Genomic DNA, 23011 nt, shown 5'->3' on the forward strand with positions numbered 1-23011 from the left:
TTTGGGAAGGACCCTGACGCTTTCCCTTCCCTTGTTTACTCTGTGTATGTGTAATTATAGACATCTTGAGCATATGTTATTCAGACAATAAAGATTTGAGCGCGAATATGGTTCGTATATTGTACCGTTGTCATACGTTAAATAAATTGGTTTTTGGGGAAAGGAAATGACGCAGTATCTGTCTCATATATCGTTGGACACCTGAACCGCGCCGTAAGGAAAGGGATAAAGGAGAGAGTGAAAGAAGAAAGGAAGAAGAGGTGCCGTAGTGGAGGGCTCCGGAATAATTTCGACCACATGGGGATCTTTAACGTGCACTGACATCGCACAGCACACGGGCGCCTTAGCGTTTTTCCTCCATAAAAACGCAGCCGCCGCGGTCGGGTTCGAACCCGGGAACTCCGGATCAGTAGTCGAGTGTCATACGTTGCAAGAAGCAAAATCGTGCGACTGAATGGTACGCTGGAACTTGCTATACTATGCGTATAATAGCGGGTTTTCTTTTCCTTTTAGAGCGGCTAAGTTTTAGTTTTCTCGACTCTTGCAAACACATCACGACCCGGTCCAAGTGTGTTGCGAGGTTATATAACCTGCTGAGGGGAGGAATTAGTTTCGTTTTTACACAGCTCTCGCCACTTTTCTGGAGCAATCCCCTACCACATCTGTCTAAAGACAGCGGCTGCTGTTTTGAGTTTGCAGCCAGTTCATACAGTCAAAGAGAGTCAAAAGCGTAATATTTCTGCAGCCCCCACCCTTCTTGAATGCCACTTTCAGACAGGTGAGGCTCAAAGTGAGGCTAGAGATGAAAAGGTGGCAGAAAAATTAGACATGATTAGTGCACTTACGGCGGAATATGCAGTAAACCAGATACAGCCATGAACACAATTTTGGCTGATTATTAATAAGGAAAAATTTGCGCACTGTGCATTAAAATGACCGCAGAAAACTGTCAATATACACTGCTAAGAGAGTTTGAGTAATTCAAACTCAGTGTTCCTTCAAAACTGTTTCATGTAGATTCACTGCAATTCAGGATATTTTTGCATCAACTTAAGCTTATCATTCGAGCTCAAAATTGTCTTCTCGACTGTTCACTGGATTGTGAAACAACGTAGCGATCTCAACAAAGCCTGAGAGACCACGTGACATAGAACGATATGAGCAGATATGCAACAGAAGGTGTATGACCATCCGACTTTGGCGCGCTAATCCTGGAACAAAACTCTTGTGTCCGAGGTTTTGATCAAAAAATACAGAAGATTGACTGAGGGCCCTTTGTGAAACGCGAGCAAAAAGAGTAACTACAGTTCATGGCCACCTTTAATCAGTGCCTGCTGTGTAGGGTGCATGATATGCCAAAATACATGCCGAAATCCGATGCAAACACTTTTTTTGAAGACCTTTTCAAAAATTCACCTCGTTGATTTAGAGCTAATACACCACGCTCACAACTTCTGTTACATGAATCCTCATCGCCATTGCAGGGAACGATAAAACGGAAGTTACGTTTCCGTGAGGCATGTAGGTATTTTCAACCACGCATTAAGCATTTTCGTAATATATCTGTGGGCTTTATAACAGGTCCATATACAGGACGTTTCACGTAACTTGAGCAAAAGCTCAAACAAAAAACTGTGCAATCCACCTGGATGAAACCAATCAGATATGGCTTGCCGTATTGTGAAGCTGCTCAGAGTATTTTTATAAATCTTCTTAATTAGTTGGTTAGCTGACTTAAGGAAAATTCGTAACATTCAATTTAGGTGCAAGAGCTCTTGTTAAGTTGTAGAATGGATTCACAAAGAGTCGATTCAGTTTTTTATAGCGATGTATGTAGACTATGTGGTCCTTTCTTCCCGGTATTTACACAGCGGCCAAGAGCTATGGAAAAAAGGAATACGGGACTCCTCTCTTGCGCTACCGCATAGCAGCGCTGCCAAACGCATTTTCAACGAAAGAAATGTGCACGCCTGACTGTCTGGAAGTTAAGTGAACGATGCTGAATAGTCTTGGAGAGTGCGTTAGCACGTTCTCCCGGAACATTGAAGGCGGGCAGTGATCTGCGACAAGTGATAGGCGGGCCACCGAAAGCCAGTCTAGGTGGAGCTTCTGTTTCTGTTCAGTCTTCACACAGAAAACATAAAAAGAAAGCGAACGCGGGAAAGCTGCGCAGTTCAAGGTGGCCTCTGTTTCTTTTTTCTTTTTGTATCATTGTGCAGCATGTAGCGCAGCCTCTCTCTTGCGCACGGTCAGCGCGCACCTTTCATTCGTTCAAACTAAATGTGATAGCCCATGACCCAGGCGCACTTTTTTTTTCCTATTTCACGGGAATTCTTTAAACGCCGGAAAAAAGGACCATGCACAGTGGTTGTTGCTACAAAAAATTGGATGTGCTGCTTCTGAACCACCTGCGCAGCCTAAAGGGGTGGAGGCACCAAATTTTTGGTTTGCGCGCTCATTGTTTCAAATGTTGCGTATTTCTCTAGAACGAATGATACACTCTGTGATTCATATATGCGCTGTAAATAATTTATTATTGCATTATATGCAAATTGAGCGAGTTCGGTTTCAAGTTCTGAGGGCTCCGTGGGCTGTACTATATGACGTCACAACCACGGAAGAGCAGCAACCCTGGCCACGTGAGCCTCGAAAATTGTGACGCTCACACTGGTGCGTCGTTTTTTCACGTACACATGCTCCACATAGCACCTTTAGAAATTCGGTTTATCAGTATGCCGAGGAAACCGAAAATCCAAACGAGTGAGGTACTGCATCGAGTTCTCAAACCAAGCGGCTCTCTTGGGCCGATCTGAGTGCCCAGACCAAATATTTCCGCGCAGCTTCAGCGTTTCACGTAGCTCAGTCACACTAGGCCGGCGCAGATATGCTCAGCGGACGTCTCTGCAGGTGGCCCGTAGCCGAAAGCTCGACAGTCGGACCATTCCCTTGTCACATTACGACGGCACGATGTCCTCGAGGATGGCGACATCCGCCGTCCTCTTCTTTGGCCCCGACCGCAGCCGCACTTCGAGTCTGATCTGGGTCCCGTGGCTGTTGATTTCGATGCGTGCATGCGTTTCGCTTTTTTTCTGCTGCTTGTTTATCAATCAGTCCGTGTAATCGTTAAATGAATGCCTGATGTATTACTACGCTATTCTTCATATATACCGCGTGATCGCGTAATTCCTTCAGGTATGCCCCAACGACAACTGCGCCTCAGCACTTCTTTTGTTTCCTTATATAGCTGCAGTGTACAGGGGTAATAAACAGGAATGCGAACAGCGCGGCGCCTCGGACTCAACTTTTCGAATTTCATTTCATCGCGCTTGTACCCGGATGGTAACCGAAAGGCGATATAAGGGTCTATGATAGAATCATGGACCACTTTTAGCCAAATTTCCCAGCCCCACCTTGCTGATGGCTCTAGCGTGGGTTTTTTTTTTTATTCAGGTACAAGCGGGATGAAAAGAAATTCGAAAACCGGAGCATGTAGGCTCCACGCTGTTCGCATTTCATTTTATTGCTACTGTACAGGCAGCAATTGCGCGTTCGTTCAGCATGAAATGGAAACTTCGTTCAATTCAGGCTAAATATCATCTCTTTTGCACCGGTTGTACGTTTAGTTGTTCGCGCAGTGCGATATAACTTGCAAGTGCGGACGAATACAGGGAAACTATTCATAGGCAGGTTGATGACACCGCATATAGGATCGGCGTTTCTTGCTTATTGTATCTCTCTCCGATATAACCAATACTTGATTTTAAATTGCCCTAACAACAAGCATTGTCGGCCCCAGTGGCGTAGCCAGAAATTTTTTTTTTGTTGCGGGAGGGGGGGGGGGGGGCTCATGTTGCAGCGTGTCCTCCTCATAGAATTTGCGGAAGGATCAAACGCAGCAATAATAACTGCATTGCCATTGACAATGCCATTGCGTATTAGATAACGCTACGCACTGCCTAGACAAGTGAAGTATGTATTTTTCAAAATAAAATAATGTATTCGTATACCTTAAAAGTCGTGGCAGACGTGATTACAGAACACAAAACTTATCAGGGGACAAGACACAGGAGAGAAGGAAACAGGACAAGCGCGTCCTGTTTGCTTCTCTTCCGTGTCTTGTCCCCTGCTCAGTTTTATGTCTTGTAATCATGTCATACCAACTGTCCCCTTACCGTTCACTCTTCGCAGACGTAACTGATACTTATGCTTACATGTTTTTGCGTATTTATTAAGTAACGAAAATATCCCACGAAGTCCAGAGCTATATCGGTCCGGAACTAGCAAAGCAGTGCATGCCACTGATATGAAAAACGTAAAGGCCATGAAATTAGCAAGTAGAAGACAAATATTGTAATGAACGTTTGTCGTTCAAGATCCTTTACATTTTTGTACATATGCAACGGCCAGGGAAAAATCTCAATGACGCTGTCATTAGTTCCAGTGTACTACGCAGCAGCTGTCACCGGTCATGTATCGCGAGTAATTGCACCGAAATTTTAGTCGCAACCGCGAGACATCAATAGGCCCTTGAAAGTTTGTGCTAGGATGGGGCCCCTTGCGTTACATGACTCCAGGTGCATGGGCGTTGCCACGAAATCCAACCCGAGATAGCAATGTTCGCGCCAAAATGTCTTTTCTAGTCTGAAAAAGACACTGCAGGTGACAATATCCAGAATGGCGTCTGGCGCCGGTGGTTCTTTTCTTCAGCTGTGCGTGACAGTTCGAAAATTTTCGGAAGGGGGGGGGGGGTTGAAGCTACATAATTAATCCGTATGAACGATTTGAGCGGAATTTCAAGAAATTTTGACGAGCTCCAAACGACGGCAAACAATATGTTGTTGTTCTTGTCATCCAGCTGCGTTGGGCCGTTTTTTATTTTTATTTATGAATTCTGCGATCTTGTACACAAGATCATAGCAGGTGGGAACATTGTGTTAATATACAGAATTACAAACAAAACAGAATTGCACATAGAAATTCAACAAGAAAATATAGCGACAAGGTCAATTCGATGACCAGGCGCTGTATGGCAATTCCTTCTTCTGCGCAAGTGCGCGATACTTGCATTTGCGGCAAGGAAGCTAGAACCTGCACGGCAAAGCAGAATGGGTTGACCATTGTGTCCGATGTGCTGCTGCCGAGCCCACTCTTATTTTAAGCATCGGCCAAGTTACGTGTAACTGTGAAGCACCTGTACGCCCCATGCTCTAATAAATGGAGCCGACAGTCTAATTTCGCGTGGTGATTAAACGAAGAGTTGAAGTAGCAAGAAGTTCATCGAAACGCCGCTCTGCCAGCGAACTTGTTCAGTAGTCATCCGGCGACAATGGAAGGGACACGCATGCGCACTCGGGAAATCCGACTGCAGCGGCTTTCGGCCGAGGAATATATTTATGTACTGCCGGGTACAGAAGTCTCTAGAAAGCCTGGAAAGCGATTTAGGCCTATGTGCGCTATGTTTTTCAGCCATCGGAGGATTTCACTGCCACAGATTAACGAACTTGAGTTTGACTGTCACCTCCACAAGTGTGGTGTCGTTCCAGCGGTTAATAATAGAGAAATCGTCTTCGTTTGCGCCTGTACATCACCGAAGTTTTTGGACAAGCATTAATTATCGCGACCATTATCGTACGCGAAAGCTGCAAACACACACTAAAGGTGGCACGCGTTGCGACCAGACCCAAGAAGGTGATAAGCCCACGCGCCCAAAGGCAGGAATAACGAAGGTAAAACACTATAAACAAAACAACTGGCGGGTCTCAAAAAGGAAGCTCTCCAACATGCAGGGTACGCTTTCTTTAATCGTGTATACCTTACATGTTGTAGCGCCACTACAAGCGTATGGCTTTCGAAAGAATAGTTCTCGTGCGCCTACAGTCGTACACTTTTAAAAAGCTCGTGATATATATACTTACAAAGGCAAACTTTGTGAGTGCTTGTCGCATGTGTTGCTATATTTTCGTTTACTAACTGCAGTTACTAAAAACCTATAGGCAAGTTAGTAACTGCAGTTAGTAAGTGAAATGCTTGTAACCCTTATTAGGTCAAAGAAAACCACATCATAACTAACCTCATGAGGAAAACTTTGTAACGAGCACTGTCTTTTGACTTTGTGTAACAAAAGTAAAAACAGCGCTAATTTTTACACAAGCCACGCAGAAAGACCAGACAGGGCCGTCCTGTCTGGTCCTTCTGTGTGGTTTGCGTAAAAATTAGCGCTCTTTTTACTTTCGTTACACAATGTCACACCGACTAGCCCAGCAATAGCTACTGTTTTAAACTATCTTTTGACCTCTCACCATAACGAACTCTTTAGGTAAAACCTAGCTAAGATCACAACCAGACCTAAGTATGCATTACTACGCTGTTCGCAGCAAAGCACGATTAATGGATGCCGCCTCCTATAAAAGTGCTACTAATAAAAGTGCTTCTTATGTACTTATGGGAAGCAATTGTTAAAATCTGCCAATTAATTGGAAGCAATTTGTTGCATTATGAGTAAGTAACAACACAACGAAACACAGGTCTGCGTACTTTCTGCAAAATAACACTGTGTCGCACTGCATCAGGAAGAATGAGCTGAAAATGAAATTTATTTTACATAAGCGATAGCATACACAGTGCTTACTGAAAGTCCCCTGCAAACCTCTCGACATCAGAGATCATCCGCAAACACGTGGCGGCGGCGGTGGGCAGGCCAGCCGACAGAAGTCCTCCGGCACTGGAAATGACTTCTTGTTTTTCAAGGGATGTCGGTAGCAAATATCCAGCGGGTCTTTAAGAGAGTCGTGAAATCCGCTATAATCTCGGGAAAATCAACCTCCAGGCTTTCGAACAGGACGCGGATCGTGCAGCTTGAGTCGTAAATGACCTGTGAAGGGTGATCATCCTGTAAGACTTGCATTTACAGAAATAAAAGTCAGACAATGCCGACCACAATGAACCCAAAAACATTCCTTACCCACTCCTTCAGGAAGCATAGCTTTTCTTTTACCAATGTTTGCCATAATTTACGGACACCATTAAGTGGATGAACAGAATGCTATTAGAGATTTTTGTAGTCGCAGTTAGAGTACATAGACTGTGCACCCGAAGCGCAGTGCTACCTTAGTACACATCTCTGGTAGAAACAAGAAAACAAAGAAAAAAGCTATTTCGTTTTCACAAACTTCAGTGCATAGCTGCCAGTAGATATAGAGCGAGAGCTCTACCAACTGCGACTCCCGAGTTTAAGATCGGTTGTTCATCTGACACTGAAATGACCTTCGGACTTCGCGATTTCATGGCAACAGCCGTTAGTAAGATTCCGAAGCATACTTTGATTATATGACTAACGCGATGGTGTTCCCAAATTGGATAACCACATAATTTTACCCGGACTAAATGGTTAAACTTGCAACTGAGTACATAAATAGCAGCCGCCAATAAGTGAAGCCACGAGATAACAGCAAAAGTATAGTAAAGAGAGAAAAGGTTATCGCGCGACCATCGATGCAACTGCATTAAGCCACTGTCGTCAGCTGGCCATCGCTCCTAACTGCGCACCAAGGCGCTCTCAATATATGTGATATCGTGTATGGGAATGAGGCTTAACGTCCAAAAGCGACGTGATGGACGCCGTAGTGGAGGGCTCCGGATTAGTTTAGATCACCTGGGGTTCTTAACATGCGCTGACGTCGCACAGCACACGGGCGCCTCGCTTCTAGCCTCCATCGAAATGCGGCTGCCGTCGCCGGGGTCGAACCCCGGCGCTTGGCTCTGGAGCCGAGCGCGTTAACCTCTGAGCCATTGTGGCGGGGCTCAGCTTATGTTGAACGCACTCTCCCACAATGTATTCGAGCATTCGGACGCTTTCCACATCTCTTGCTTCGATCGTGCCTCTCGATTCTGCTGGGGCTCGAGTGTATCGAAAACAGAACACCTAAGAAGTGCTGCCTAGCGGAACGCGCAGCAGCCTGTCATCCTCGTGTTAAGCTTGATCGTTCACCCGTAACTGCAATCAAGGGTGAACGATCAAGCTTAGCATGGCACTGAGCCAGTCAGAGATGTGCCACCCCCGCACTAGATTGCCAAATCACCACGCCGCACTCTTCCACGACGGTAAATACTCCAAGCCAATACGGCCGCTCTTCCGGATATAAAGGCGTGGTGCGGCGTAGTAGTATAAATGTGGGAGTTCCTCTACGAAACGAATGCCACCATTCTAACCAGCGGCACTGGCATCGCTTTCCATAGACGCTTGAAAATCGCGGGTATATCTTCGGGACCAATGACAGAGGAGCCGACGGACGCGACATGGCCATTTTAAAAAGACAGCTCATAAAATACGGCCTCTGTGGGAAGCGACCCGGACCTTATCACACTGGCTGCATATCGCACCCAGTGGAAACCAATGATGAATATTTCTTCAGTGTTATTTATTTTTATTTTTATTCTTTTATTCGTTTTTATATGAAATCTTTCGCGACCGTCGACGCGAAGCCCCCTACGTTGTGAGTTTTGTGCTTGCTCGAATACGGCTTTCGTCGGATGTAGCCATCACGCTGACGTCACGCCAAAAGAATGGAATACGCCAGCCCATGGAGGAAGGAAAGAACCAAGGAGAGGTGGTTACGTCACATTTTTTGAAGCCACCCCCCCCCCCCCCTCTACTTGGCCGCCGTCTCGACGCGCTTGCGCATCGTTATGCCTGGCGTGCCTTCCAGCCCAAATGAATAAAGACGCGGGCTCCCCAACCAGGATTTCCAGAAAACCAAAGAAACGTGACTGCAAAGACTGGCCTTCGTGGAAGGAATGGCAGAGGCAGCGACGACAATGGCGTCCCCACGTGGTCGAGCATTCCATCGGCTCGACTTACCGAGTGTTGTCCTCATTAGACACGCTGGGGTTGAAAATTGGCGGAGAGCTGCGCCATCGACAGAGGTTCTGCGTTCCGGTCATCATACGACGAAGTGCAAGGTCTTTCAACTCCTGCTGGGAGACAGCCTGACATTCCTGGGCCACATGGGCCCGCATTCGTGTGTCACGCACGCGCATTCCTGGGCCACATGGGCGCAGTCCGGACCCACGTGCGCGCCCCCGTGGAAGCTGTGTTGGCGACCAAGGTTGACGACAACGTGACTGTGTCCTGTTCCCTTTCCATCCTCCGAACTGCGAGAGAACAGCAGGCCCGCCCTCCCGTGGGCGGTACCATCAGTGTCATCGTCTGATTGGGCATCATTCTTCGAACTGTATTCCCCAACCAGGTATCTGGGGAATACGAACGGTATCTAACGAGCTGCTGGTCTGGTACCAAAAAAAAAGCCCCTCTTGAGAGAGACCCTTTGCTGGGAGAGACTCCCGACCGCTAAGAAGCTTCCTTTACTGAGAGACACTCTCAGTTGCTCTACCCTGTAAAATATGTAAATAGTGTTCGTATAAAGTTTTCCTTAATTGTTTTCCATTAGTAACCACGTCTCCGATGCTCCTCGTCGCCTCTCCGGCCCGGCCACGCTACCCCATCCCAACAGCATGCGCCGCAGACAATGCAGCAGAGGCCGCCGCATCGCCCTGCGTTAGCATTGGCTGAGTCTTCGGCCCAAGACTCCCAGTAGTCCTTCCGAAAGCGCGTGACTTCGGGCGCACTTTTTGGCGTGCAGCTCGGATAGTGAGGGCCCCTCCTGAGCTTCCCTTCCTGTGCCAGCCTATCTGGACACTTAGTGTTCCTGTATATGCTCCCGCAGGTGAAGCATATATAGGAACACTATGGACACTCAGCAACAAGCGCCATCTGCTGGCTGGCAGTGAGTAGCGGAGAGGGCTAAGCGCGTCCGAAGAGCCCGCTAGACCCTGATGCAACGTTTGCCGAGTTTTTACTGTTTTGGGTCCTTGACACGCGTTTGGGCTGCAAATACGAGAAAAATGAATTTCCATATACGCATATTCGCGGCTACAAAAACGGCGTGCTGCTGCAGACGTGCAGTTCGGTTAGGAAGCGAAAGTACACCAGCGTAACTCGAAACTAAGGAAGAGGAAGCGAGGTAGGAGAGACAGAAAGAGAAAGTGTATAGCGTTGCCAGATGCAGACCGAAACTGAAATTGGAAGTCTTTAGAGCACAGTTCGTGTCATTTCATCTAGAGTGAGGCGTTTGTGCAACCTGAGGATGAAAACCAAATCTATACAAAAGAAAAAGAATAGGCTTATCTTGCATTTAGTAAGCGGAAAAAAGGCGATAGAAACCGATGAAAGCAATTAAACGCTTAGTGAGTGGTTCATTTACACAGTGATGCCAGCGTTGCACTCGCCCTGAGGCACAGTTCCTGTTTCAGTTACCGGCATGAACACTCATCGCATACCGCCACTCGCTGCACTGCCAAAGAGTGCGTCATCGCGTCTGATGCCGCATGGGGAACACAAGGAAGTTTCGCATTTATATTTCTCTAGATTAATTTTGCCGCATGCAAACTTGCATGATAGAGTACTGCACATGCGCATGTGGCACGTGCTTTAGTGCACACACTGCATGTAGAATAAATCTAAGGTATGACGTAATCTCGTCTCGGTCGGGGAATGAGTTCATTTTGCACCGTGAAAGGTTAACGCCGACCAACGTTTTGGGTCAATAGATGACGTTCCAGCTTCCAGGCAAAAGTCTTCACTGCGAAATAAGCTTAAGAAGAAGCGTTGTTTAAATATGTTTCAATAATCGTCCAAGGCATCTTGCATACGTAATGTAGCCGCCAGGAAAAGTGTTTGGGATGCATGTGTTCAGGTGCAAATGTGCTGTAGTGCCGCCTCGCGCCACAGTCGCCAGCTATTGATGCCATCGGATGGGGCCTGCACTCGCCGTCATATTTGTGGGCGTCTCGGGCTACACGCTTCCGCTTGACTGCGCTAAAGTATTGTTCTTTTAACTCCACAATCCTGTAAACTTTGCTATCAACTGTGCATCATGCCGGTGGGCGGTCGAGTTTTCCGAAAAAGAATTCGAATATATAATCTAGTTATACAGAATTAAGGTTGTGTTGGGCGGTCCCCTGAGGCAGTAATTGATTCTCTGGTCGTTTTGAAAGCGCCAGGGTTGGGCTAGCGCGCAAACAACAGGTAGACTGTTTCGATTTTTTTGCGTTTCCGTTACAAGAACGGACGATTCGAGTGAATGCGGTGCCTCAGAGAGACGATCGAGGGAAAGAGGAAAAGGGGCTTGAATACAGCTCTAAGTTCTATGTTGACAATCCATGATAACTTTAATTATCAAGCTCAACCAGACGCCGCGGCGGTGGCTCAGTGGTTATGGCGCTCGGCTGCTGACCCAAAAGACGCCTGTTGGATCCCGGCCGCTGCGGTCCAATTTCGATAGAAGCTAAATTTTAGAGGCCCGTGTACTGTGCGATGTCAGTCCACTTTAAAGAACGCCAAGTGGTCGAAATTTCCGGAGCCCTCACTACAGCGTCCCTCATTAGCCTGAGTCGCCTTGGAACGTTAAATCCCATAAACCAAACCTAACCAGACGTTTCGATGTGCGCAGTCCACTGTAACTGAGGAAATTTGGTATTGAACTCTGATTACCGATGATTATAATTTCTTCTTAATTGAAAGCTTTGGTATTTAACTCTTTTATACAACGTCATTCTGTTAAAAAAATAAAACACTAAATTGTTATAGAAATAAAACACCTTAGATAATAGTAATTATTAATAATAATTAAATTAATAGAAATAGAAATAAATCACTAAAATAATAACACTAAAAAGCAGTGGAAACTTTAGAGTGACTTCCTCAGATTACCCAGCGCAAACAGCCCCCTTACTGAAGTTGACTTCAATGATACAGTCGACACTGGGCCATACGACATTGCGAATGCCTTTAGTGACTTCCTTTCCGCGCCTCATAATAGTCCTGCACTTAGTTCCGAAATAAGCATAAAGCGCTCTAAACAATCTGTTTTTCTTTTTCCTGTTTCCCCTCGTGAAATCGAACTGCTAATTACTGGCCTCATGGACACTAGCGCCGGATTGGATAAGATATCCTCCCGCCACCTTAAATTTGTAGCCAATCTGGTCTCTGAACCACTTTGTCATGTTATTAATCTCATCCTTTATAAAGACAGGTGTTTTTCCTGCTTGCCTCAGAACAGCTGAGGTAATCCCAGTGTTAAAAAAAAAAGAGGCAGACCATTAATTTCTAACTATCGACCCATCTTTATTTTATCTTCTTTCAGTAAGATAACTGAGAAATTTATAGTTCAACGCTTAAACAATTACCTAGATACATTTAAGATAATTCCCCCCCCCCCCCCCCACTAGTTTGGTTTTCGGTTTGGCAGCTCGACTAACTTAGCTCTGATATCTTTGACTGATTTTATTAAGCATGATATTAATATCGGCAAAATTGTTGGCTCTGTCTTTTTAGATTTCACAAAAGCTTTTGATATGATTAATCACTCCATATTGCTTAAAAAACTCGAATTTTATGGAACTCCAGGTCCCGTGCCGCGACTGTTGAAAAGCTATTTCAAGAACGCCAACAAATAATCAATATTGGTGGAAGATTCTCAGAAGCTAAAACTATTACCAAAGTTGTCCCACAGGGCTCCATATTAAGTCCCTTACTATTCATACATTCCATTAATGACCTTCCTAATTCTATTAGCCCAACTCTCTGTGTCTTATATGCTGACGACACTACAGTGTCATTATCTAATACGTCCATAGATGATCTGACTCTCGAATTGAATGCCGTTCTAAGTAATGTAGCCAAATGGTGTGCCGATAATCAGCTAGTGATTAATCCTACTAAAACGAAATTCATAGTCTTCAAAAGTAGCCAGAAAATTCTTTCGTGTCCTCCTACGTTAACCCTTTGTTCTTGTAGTGTTCCGGCTTCTGATAACACCAACTTTTTCGGCGTTATTCTTGATTCAGCTCTTGAATTTTCCGTCCATATCGCTCATAAAAAAATCTATGTTTGGCATCAGAGCGCTAATTAAGGCGCGTCCATATTTTCTTTGCAGCCTACTCCTACCTTTGTATTTAGCCTTCATACATAGTCACATCGCTTATGGGATTATTGCATGGGGAAATACTTATCGCCATTTATCACCTCTGAAACACTTACAAAACCAGGCCATCCGAATTATTACCCGTAGCCCTTTCTCTACTAATGCTCGTTCTTTATTGCATGATCACCATATTTTATCAGTCCGCCAGCTTTTCCAATATCACCTTGGAATCATGTTCTTTAAACTGCTACATGGCACTCTAAATTTTCAGTTTGTAGACCCTATCCTCCTCATCCGAATCACAATCCTACCAGATTTTCAGCAAAAAACAATTTTCTGCTCTCCAATGTCCATACCAGTGATGGTAAAACGGCGTCGTCTTTTCAAGCAATTTCATTTTGGAGTACATTGCCTCCCACTCTAAAAACATCAATTTCCTTGCCTGCATTCAAGAATAACCTCAAGGTGTTTTTGTTGGAATGCTGATGTTTTATTCTTTTTTTATGTATATTACCTGCATTTTGTGCTTTTACACTGTTTTTGTGGGGAAGTATTCATTTGTTATTCTCTATATTTTATAATTATGTGCTAACTATTGCTGCAATTATTTCTTGTATTAATGATCTATCGAGGGCCCCAGTACAGTTTTTGGCTATGGTACCCTCGTCTGTACACTTATGATCTTTTGTATACATTTTTGGACCAATAAACTTCTTTCTTTAAAAAAAAGACAGGTACCTTTTATGCTGCGAGGCTACATCGCTGCTATATGAGGCGTATAGCAGTGGTGTTCTCTGGATTAACTGTGACCCCCTCTACTTTAACGGGCCCGGAAATCTGAGTGCACGGGCATTTCGTCGTCCTCCATGCGCGCGGCCATGGCCGGGAGTGCGGTGCTCGTTTTCACAAAAGCAAATGCGTCATCCCTCTGGGAGTGTCGTTGTGAATATCCCTCATCGTAGAGCCTCTTGGGCCTCGTCATGGATAGCGCATCATCTATGGTGGTGCAGTGGAACTGTCGAGGATTCGCTAATAAGGCCCCTGAAGTGAACATCCGCCTTCGTGACGGAAAGCTGAAGGCATGGGCGTTCCTACTGCAAGAGCATAATTTACTTCCACGCCTTTCAGGTTTCTGCGCATACCATTCACCCTCTATCCCTGACCACCGTTGAATCGCCTCCTCCCTCAGCCCAGGCAAATCTGCAATTTATATTCACAGTTTAGTACCGCATACACCGCTCGACCTTTCACGGTGGTGCAACACACGTCAAGAGGTTGTCGCCCTTCTCGTTAAACCCGCACGCACACCCCTTATTTTAGTTTCATTTTATGGTCGTCCTGGCTCCGCATCTCCCAATCTGGGATGGGTTCGTTTTCTACGTTCTACCTCGGGTATCCCTATCCCAGTTGGTGGTGACTTCAACGGCGCACACACTTCGTGTGGTTGCCCATCGGATTCTTCAAGGGGAGCACACATCCAAGCGAGCTTTTCAGATCGTTCCTTTCAACTTTTAAACCACCCATATACTTCTACCCGCCCACAAGGTGGCCCGTATTCATCTGATTTGACTTGGTGGTTAGGCCCCGATAATCCTCGTTGGGCTGTTGATTTTGATATTTTGGGTAGTAATCACAGCCTTATTTTTATCTCCCTCACGTCTACGGGTACACGGAAAATACACCGCAGCGTACGCATAACATCATGGGACATGTACGCGCATACAATCATTTATCTACATTCAACCCGTCTTCAGCACTGTCTACTCTCTCTGCTGTTCTCGCGACTCACACTATTACCACTACTGTAACTGAAGACGACCCAAACCCGGACATACACCTCCTGAATCTGCGGGCTCTTCGTCGCCAGGCGGATCTTTACGCTGCTCGTCACCCCGATGACCCTTCGGCTCTTACCATTCTTCACCGCGCTACCGTACGTGCGCGGTGCTATGCAAAGCGACTAGGCAGGCAACGCTGGGCTGCATGGTGTGCCCGCCTGTCCTCTACGCAGGGCAATCGACATCTTTGGAGCGTGTTTCAAGCCATGGAACGCCCTTCTTAGATTGCAGATTACACAGGGAGCATACGCCTCGCGCTGAATGTGGATGAGGGCACATTTGCACAACAAGCGGCCCGTAAGTTTTTTTCCACACCATGACTGCACCTCTACGTCTCCGCCTGACTTATCGGTTACAGAGCCATCCGATGGGATTACTTCTGGCCTAATTATGGCAGAGCTGCTGGCCTCTATTGAACGCCTAAAAACTTCCACTACTCCCGGGCACGACGGCATACCTAACTCTTTATTCCGTAACTTGGAAGGGACAGCTTGCAAACCCTACTTGATACTTTTAACGAAGTGTGGCATTCTGGCGTCATTCTGGGAGACTGGAAGCATTCTATTGTGGTTCCAATACCCAAGTCAGGTCAGCCTCCAGTATCTTTCTCGGCCCTTCGTCCCATTTCTCTTACGCCTACCATCTGCAAGCTTTATGAAAACATTCTCGCCGCACGCCTGTCGTGGTGGCTGGAATCCCATGATTGTTACCCAGATTCCCAAATTGGTTTCCGCCCACAAATTGGAACGGAGGACGGCCTTGCTACTTTGGCTGCTGACGTGCTTGACCACTCTCCACAGAGTCACCTTGTACGAACCGTAATCGCTACAGACATAACAAAGGCATATGATAACATCCTTCACTCTGCCATTCTTGCCTCCCTTCAAACTCTTGGTCTCCCTCACCGGTTCCTCCTCTCCATTCACGCCTTTTTAGCAAATCGAACCTTCAGCGTGCGTGTCCACGGAAAGCCCTTTGGTAATTTCACTTCCAATAGAGGAGTGCCGCTGGGCTCCGTTCTCGCCCCCACATTATTTAATGTGGCTTTAATTCCTCTTGTTCGAGCCCTAGAGACAATCCCTTCTATCCGCGTGCTTGCATATGCCGATGATATCACCTTGTGGTGCTGTCATCCAGATGCGTCTATTCATCAGTCGGTCCTTCAACACGCGCTGGATGTATTGACATCTCGCCTCCCACCTTTGGGTCTAACACTCTCTCCTACTAAATCATGTTTCATTCGCATTAGAAATAAAGCCGGCTTACAAAAAGCTCCCCCTTTAAATTTTACGGTACATAATTCTCTGACTCCTCAGGTAGAAACTGTTCGTATTCTTGGTCTTCTCCTCCGTACATCTGCGACTGGCACCCCGTGGCTGACAACCACCCATAAATCGGCTCACGCTACAATAGGTCTGATTCGTCGCATAGCTATGCGCTCTTTTGGCGCACGTGCTCATACGGCCCGCCAGCTTGTGCGCTCTATCCTTCAGCCACGGATAGTATATCGGGCACAATTTCAACGTCTCAGCCGCAGACAGTGGGACTCCCTTGAAGCTATCAATCGTGAGGCTATGCGCGCCATAACATATCTGCCTCATTTAACACCCATACCTTTGCTACAGGAGCTCGCCCAACTTAATACACTCAGTGAACTCATCGACCAACGGGCGGCAAACAGAGCTCGAAAACAGTCTCTCCAACTTCATCGTTTAAAAACACTTCCTCCGTGGTCATATTGCCAGCTCACAGACAATCGCCCCACTGTTTCCCCGTCGGTATCAGCCGCCTGAAGGGTGCATATTGTACACGGATGCATCACATTCGGCAGAGAGGGGAGTTACTGCTGTGTATAGTCCATCTCATCCGCATCTCAACTCTCGCGCGACGTATACCGCGAACACGTGCACTCCCTTAGCATTGGAACTTCAAGCCATTTATAATGCCATTGCTTCCTTTCCGCTCGTTCCAACATTCAATACAGTTCATATTTACTCAGACTCCAGGGCCTCCCTTAAACAGCTTAAGGCTGTTCAACGCATATTCCAGATTTCACAATCAATTCATGTGCTCTGCGCAAAGTATCAATGTCCTGTGTGCATACACTTGATTCGCGGCCATGCTCAGGATCCACACAACATTCAACCGGATGCTATGACTCATCTTCACACATCAGACGACCCGCCACCTTCCCCTCTTTTCCCAGATCCGTTCCTGTTCCATGTTTCCGATTCCGAAGTTCTGCGCCAGCGAACACGCGCTCTAATTCCTCCGTGTTCGCACCCTCTACCCCGTAGTCTTACTCGGCAGAAGGAGGTATCCGTGCGCCGGATTCGGACAGGGGCGGCTCTGACACCATCTGTCCGTCATCGGTGGCGTGAAAAAGATCTGCCAGCACCTGACAGATGCCCTCACTGCAGCGCTGCACCGGACATTTGTGATTTGCGACACTTGTTGCGGACATACCCAGCGACAGCTGCTATTAGAAAACGGCTCCTCAGGGAGTTGGGCCTGCGGTGGAACCGCGAACGTGACTATGTGCAGTGGACTTTGAACAATCGTTTCATCAGCAACCTCTGCGGCTTCCTCAGCCCAACGGGTCTTCACTCCTTTTATCTTTTAACCTCCCTCATTCTTCTCCCTTTTTTCACCTTATGCCTCATGGCACACTTTTCGAATTAAAAAGAGAAACACTTTCCGGTCAAGATTTACCGACGGCTTAGCTACACACGTGACCTTTGCTTTGGGAAATAGTATACTTCAAATATCTCTCTACAGATTTGTTGACCACTTGTACACCCCACTGATATCTCACGGAAATCAGGCGTGCAAACTGACAGGTCATCTTCCGCTTTAGGGCGAAGGCTACTTCTAATCTTGCATTGCACGTTCATTCTCGCGAATGTAAATCAGAAGATGGCCAGTAAGTTTGCACGCCTGACTTCCACCATACTTCAGTGGTGTATGGAAGTGGGAAACAAATCTGTAGAGGGATAGTTGAGTTAAGCCATAGCTAAATCTTCACCGGAAAGAATTGCTTTTTTTAGATGATGTGCTAGTACAACAGCGACACTTGGTTGGTGTCCGCTCTTCCACTGGTTTGTATCATGTGCACGTGTATCTTTGTGTGAGTCTTTCGGCCAAAATTTCAGTTGATAGTTCAGTCTCTGCCATGTTTTCTCGTTTTTTTCTGTGTTGCATATTTTGCGGGTTTTAAGTTGAAACAGCCTTCAATAACAGCTATGTAACTCGCCCAAACACTTACCTTCTCGGACTATATAAGCTTGTCTGAGTTCTATCAGTTCAGAACTGAGTGGTTCCACATATTGGTCGTGGTGTATTGTAGAACACATGGGTCGTCTCCGCGGTTAATCTTTCCAAGCCTTCATGAAGTTGCGTGCTTTCACAATTGCCTAGCCCGGATGCTCTTGCAAGATTAATTTACCATTTTCGAAAAACTTCCATGGATGGCGTTTTAATGCTTAATGTTAGGGCAATATTACTCAATGCTCTTTTGTAACGTTTCGAAAACGTTAGAAAAAAAACATTACTTACAATATCGTAAGGACGCACCAAAAGAAAACAGTAACATTATTTCAACGTTTCGATGTCACCTGAGAAGTGTTTCAAAAAGAAAATATCGATCGCAAGCTGCTTTTGCATAAATCATAGAAATGCACGCACCTAGAATGATACCCTGACAACACTACGAAAATGTGCGGGGTGCAGTATAGTGCAGTATTTTCTCGCGCAGTTGAGCATTTGCGGGTTAGTCACAAAGCTTCACATTCCGTTAGGAACTGTAATGTTCATTAATACGGGCTGTCGAGATTTTTAAAGTTATTCTCAATTGTTCTGGTCCTTCGGTATCGTTCGAGCAACGGCATTCTCTAATCTTTTGATAGAGGGCTCCATTTGGCCACAATTCACACCCACGAAGTACTCGACGTTTACTACATGACTCATTTATCACTTGGAATCCACCGCCCAGAGGACTAAATACATCCTCAAAGTCTCAAGGAGGACCTCATAGAGCTTGCTCAAATTGCCTTGCAACATCGTACCGCTGGGAGCATTTCCAAGCAGGAAATGTACCGCACAATGCGCTATGGGGTGGCAGAGGCGTGGGTGGCGAGAAAATGTACGTCGGACGCGTCGAGCTCTGGGGCGATTTGCTACCGGGCAAAGTGGTCCCTTCCCACGGCGCCTGTTACGCGTCCTGCGGCGGAAACGAGATTGCCTATACTTGTGCTGCGAGTTGAGCAAAATATCATTAACCTGTGCGATTCTCACTGTGCAAATTTCTCTCAGCTACTGTTTGCAATATGTCGGAGGCGTGTGCAAATGTGTGATCTAGCGGTAGGCACCCACTAGATTCCTCAGCAGTGAGGCGAGCCTCTTGCGACATAAGTGAAAAAAAAAAGAAATGCAATGGTGCTAAGGAATTAATTTTTGCTACTGTGAGCGGTGCGAAATACTACGCTATTACATGGTGCCTGCAAGTACGCTGCCATGAACTGATAACCTTTTAAGGTCGCTTGCGGATAAATGATGCCTACCGATGAAATCGTGCAAGATACTGTGCAAAAATTGAAGTGTCTGAAGTTGGGATCTTCATTCCCTCTCTCTTGATGTTGTTGAAAGGAAAATAAGTGCAGATAATGGTAAATAATGCGTCTTCCAGGTTCCAGTTGGTCGATCACATTACTCGAAGCCAGCTTTGGGAGAGTTGACTTTTTATTTATACTTAAAAAAAACAAATAAATCAGAACGGAAGAACAAAGAGAGAACTGTTTTCAGATGACAGCCTCACAAATCGACCTGACGAAAACAATCACGGGTTTCCCCAAAACATCCTCTTTTAAAGCTAAATCTTCACTACGGCATGTTTCGCGAGTTTCTCCAAGCGCGTAGATTTGACCTTCAGCGACCTTCAGCGCGTGGCGTGTGAAGCTGCGCCGAAACTGATGAAGAGCGGGAGCTTCGAAAGCCAAGGAAAGGCGCATTACTGGCCCCCTGGGAAAGTGGACACCTCAGTCGCACTTTAAACTACGTGGCTGTAGTGACAGATGTGCGCGGCATGCGATGGCGATGACAACGTTCTATAATGATTTTGAGGAAAGGAAGAGCGCATAACTGGCCCCTTAGGTCAGCGGACGCCTCAATCGCGCTTTGAGGTACGTGGCCGTGGTGAGAGAGAGATGTGGGCTGCATGCATTAGCGCTGACAACGTTGTGGCAAACACGCGGCACGGCAGCAATAGGCCGCAGATTTTATTGGGTGACCAACCTAATGCGATCAATCACTAAATTAACTCCCAGGGTGGCAGGGTGAACGGGCTGCCTATCCAGTGCTCGGAACACACTCAACGTTACAGAAGCCAAGCCACGTGTAGTTGCCCGATACAGCACAGCTTTCGCTCTCTAACCAGGTTCAGCAGTAGTTGAACCGCAGCTAATTTTTATTCCCTATGTCCCCGCCCTCAGTTGGAGCAGCCACCAAAGGGGTCATTTCCCAGACGCTCGTTCAATCAAAGATTGGGAAAAGAACATAGCAACAAATCAGAGATTTGGGAAAGAAGATAAGTTTTGCCCGTCCAATACTACACAAGCAAATTCACTCTCCACTAGCTCAGCGAATGCTCCACGCTGAGGCATATTTACAGACTCGATAAAGACAAACCTCGTAAATATAGTTTCGCCGAAAACCTTTCTCCGAGGCAGACTGTGTCATCCCTTTGTCACCACTCACAAACCTCAGGGACCCTCGCATGCACAGTTTGCGGGCGAACACAGCCCCTCCGACAGAGTGCGTCTCCCAGGCATGCTCCCGGGTCTCCAGTGACCATGCGCCCCATTTCAGAATGGCGTGCGCCAACGAGCGATTATTCTCAGCTGCGACGCTGCCGTAGGAACCGACTCGTTGATGATACGTGATCCTGGAACGCTACAAAAGTCCACATATGCACCTGCAGCGCCGCCGAGTCGGGACAAAAGGCGTGAGCCTGGACGACTCGTCGCTTCCCGCGTGCGGTATCATTTACGGTGGGGACATCGACCAATGATGCTCCCTCCCAGTTTCTTCGAATACTCCAGCGCCTCAGTACGCCGCCATGCGCACTGGCCAACCCTGTCCTCAGTAGCGGCTGTGGCCTTTCCCTTTGGCCTGCTGTCAAATTTGACAGTCCAGCCGTGCAGCCAACCCCCCCCCCCCCCACACACACACACACGCACACACACACGCACTGTGCTCACCGCATCCGTAAGCGGGGTTCCCGACTGACGTCCACGACAATCTTGTTTCAACGCTCATTTTGTTTCAAAAGAAGGGTGCCTGTCACCCCCAACTCCACAAGTCGCATTCTTCACAAAAGTTATAAAAATTAGGCCATCACGCATCCATTAATGCTTACAGCACTGCTGCCTATTCAGGTTTAAAGGCAAGCGACTATAGGGGCCATTTAGAAACCATGGACTTATGTCGATGGCCCGAGCTTCAGAACCCAGGAGAGTAGAGTACAAACTCTAGCAGCCGCAATGAATTTTTTCCCACATCATGCACCATAACTACGGACACGGAAGTTTCAATTGTAGCAGGTCAGGTTCTCAATCGAACCGCCATGCAATAAAGCGGACTCCTGTTGCAACCGGTGTCATCGCTGCTTCGCAGGTGCTCGTCACCGACGACTATTCACTGGTGTGGCGTCCGGCATCTCGTGGCGCCGTGCCGCCCGGAGCCGTCCGCGCCGAACACCAGGGCTCACTCACCGTCGGCAAGGTCCATCTGTCTCACCGGTGCCTGTACATACCTTTCGGTGGCAGCGAGCATCGCTACACTGAGTACGAAGTCCTGGTGTACCACACGTGCTGAGAAGCCAACCGGCGATGGTGCGGGGCTCCAAGAAAGTTGAGGCGTACATCGAATTCCTGCTAAACGCCGTGTGCCGAATGATCGCATTTTTTAAAGGAGCACTGGCAGTTTGCAGTGATGTTTGCAAGTGTTGCTCGAAGAATGCTTTTGACTTGCCATTCCTGGAGTGCGTGCAGTGCGTTGCTGCGGGAAGCCCTTGGATTCCTTTGCTCACTTCTGCACAATAAACTACGATTCTCCAACATCACAAAAAAACTCTAAACCTTTCTTGCAGGTAAATGTGTCAAAGTACTGATCTGTACGGTTGATAAATGCTTTTACTTAATTCGTTTACACGTACCGTTGCCATCCGCAAAAGTGCAGTCAAGCTCAGTATGGCAGTGGGCACTCGCAAGCTCAACTAACACTGATTGATGCGGCCTGCTCTAGCTTTTTTTTTAATCGGATTATAATACTTGGGTACAGCTGTCCCCTTCGTTCCTTTATCTTGCACCTTCATTTTTATTGGACAGCAAATAACTATTTTTTTTCGGCCGGTACGAAATTAATTCCGTTCATATTCACAGTGCCTGCACGTTATGACTACTACTCTGGGAACCTCTCTGCATCGGGCCGCGCCAACCACGTGGACATACTCGTTGTGTATGTTCGGAACTCTAGCGTGTCGACGAAACCTTCATATAGCTTCACCTTAATCACAGCTCCGATCTGCTTGCATTTACTGAGACATAATTCGCAAGTCATCATGGTATACCGTCCACATAAATGGATACCAGACTGAAAGCGTTTATCGAAGAGATCTAAGAGGTGGAGAATTTTCTTTTATCTGAGAAAAAATCTCCACTATGATGTGGCACCTCAATTATCACAAATTATCGATCATCATGAGCCACTGGCACTTAAATTTTATGGGTTTATAATTGCTGCAGTTTTTCGCCTATCTTGGGACAGCTATGAAGACTTCGTCAAATTCATTACCAATGTGCTCGAATATGCGTCTATTCTACGCATTATTACTCTCCTAGTTGGTACTGTTCTGGCGATAAGGCCCCTTTCAGGCAGAGAGCATCTGCTGCAATTCCTCCACAGCGGACAAGTAGTGAAGCCGAGTGAGCTCGCTTTAATGCACGCGTTCCTCCTCTGCTCACCACAGAAGCAGGAGGCACCGATCCGCATTTCCTTTCACTGCTAGAACGCAGTAATGCTCTGAGGCTCTTGCAGCTTGCAGCGGACTTTAAAAAAAGACCTGCCAGTTGCGCCATATAAAATACGGTTTCCCTTGGCCGATAATAAAGGGCGTGTGCCATGCGACTTATTTATGTT

The 23011-nt window shown here is 46.7% G+C and overlaps 1 protein-coding gene across 1 annotated transcript; it reads left to right on the forward strand.

Annotated features, from left to right (window-relative positions):
• The first annotated feature begins 9744 nt into the window (after positions 1 to 9744).
• LOC144110545 (uncharacterized) lies at positions 9745 to 21932 on the forward strand. The gene is made up of 4 exons (XM_077643587.1): positions 9745 to 9782; positions 18939 to 19071; positions 20579 to 20658; positions 21415 to 21932. The coding sequence occupies exons 1-4, from the start codon at positions 9745 to 9747 to the stop codon at positions 21686 to 21688; spliced, it is 525 nt and encodes a 174-aa protein (XP_077499713.1). The 3' UTR covers positions 21689 to 21932.
• The last annotated feature ends 1079 nt before the right edge of the window (positions 21933 to 23011 follow it).

The sequence above is a fragment of the Amblyomma americanum genome, chromosome 1 (genome assembly GCF_052857255.1).
Source record: "Amblyomma americanum isolate KBUSLIRL-KWMA chromosome 1, ASM5285725v1, whole genome shotgun sequence".
NCBI lineage: Eukaryota > Metazoa > Arthropoda > Arachnida > Ixodida > Ixodidae > Amblyomma > Amblyomma americanum.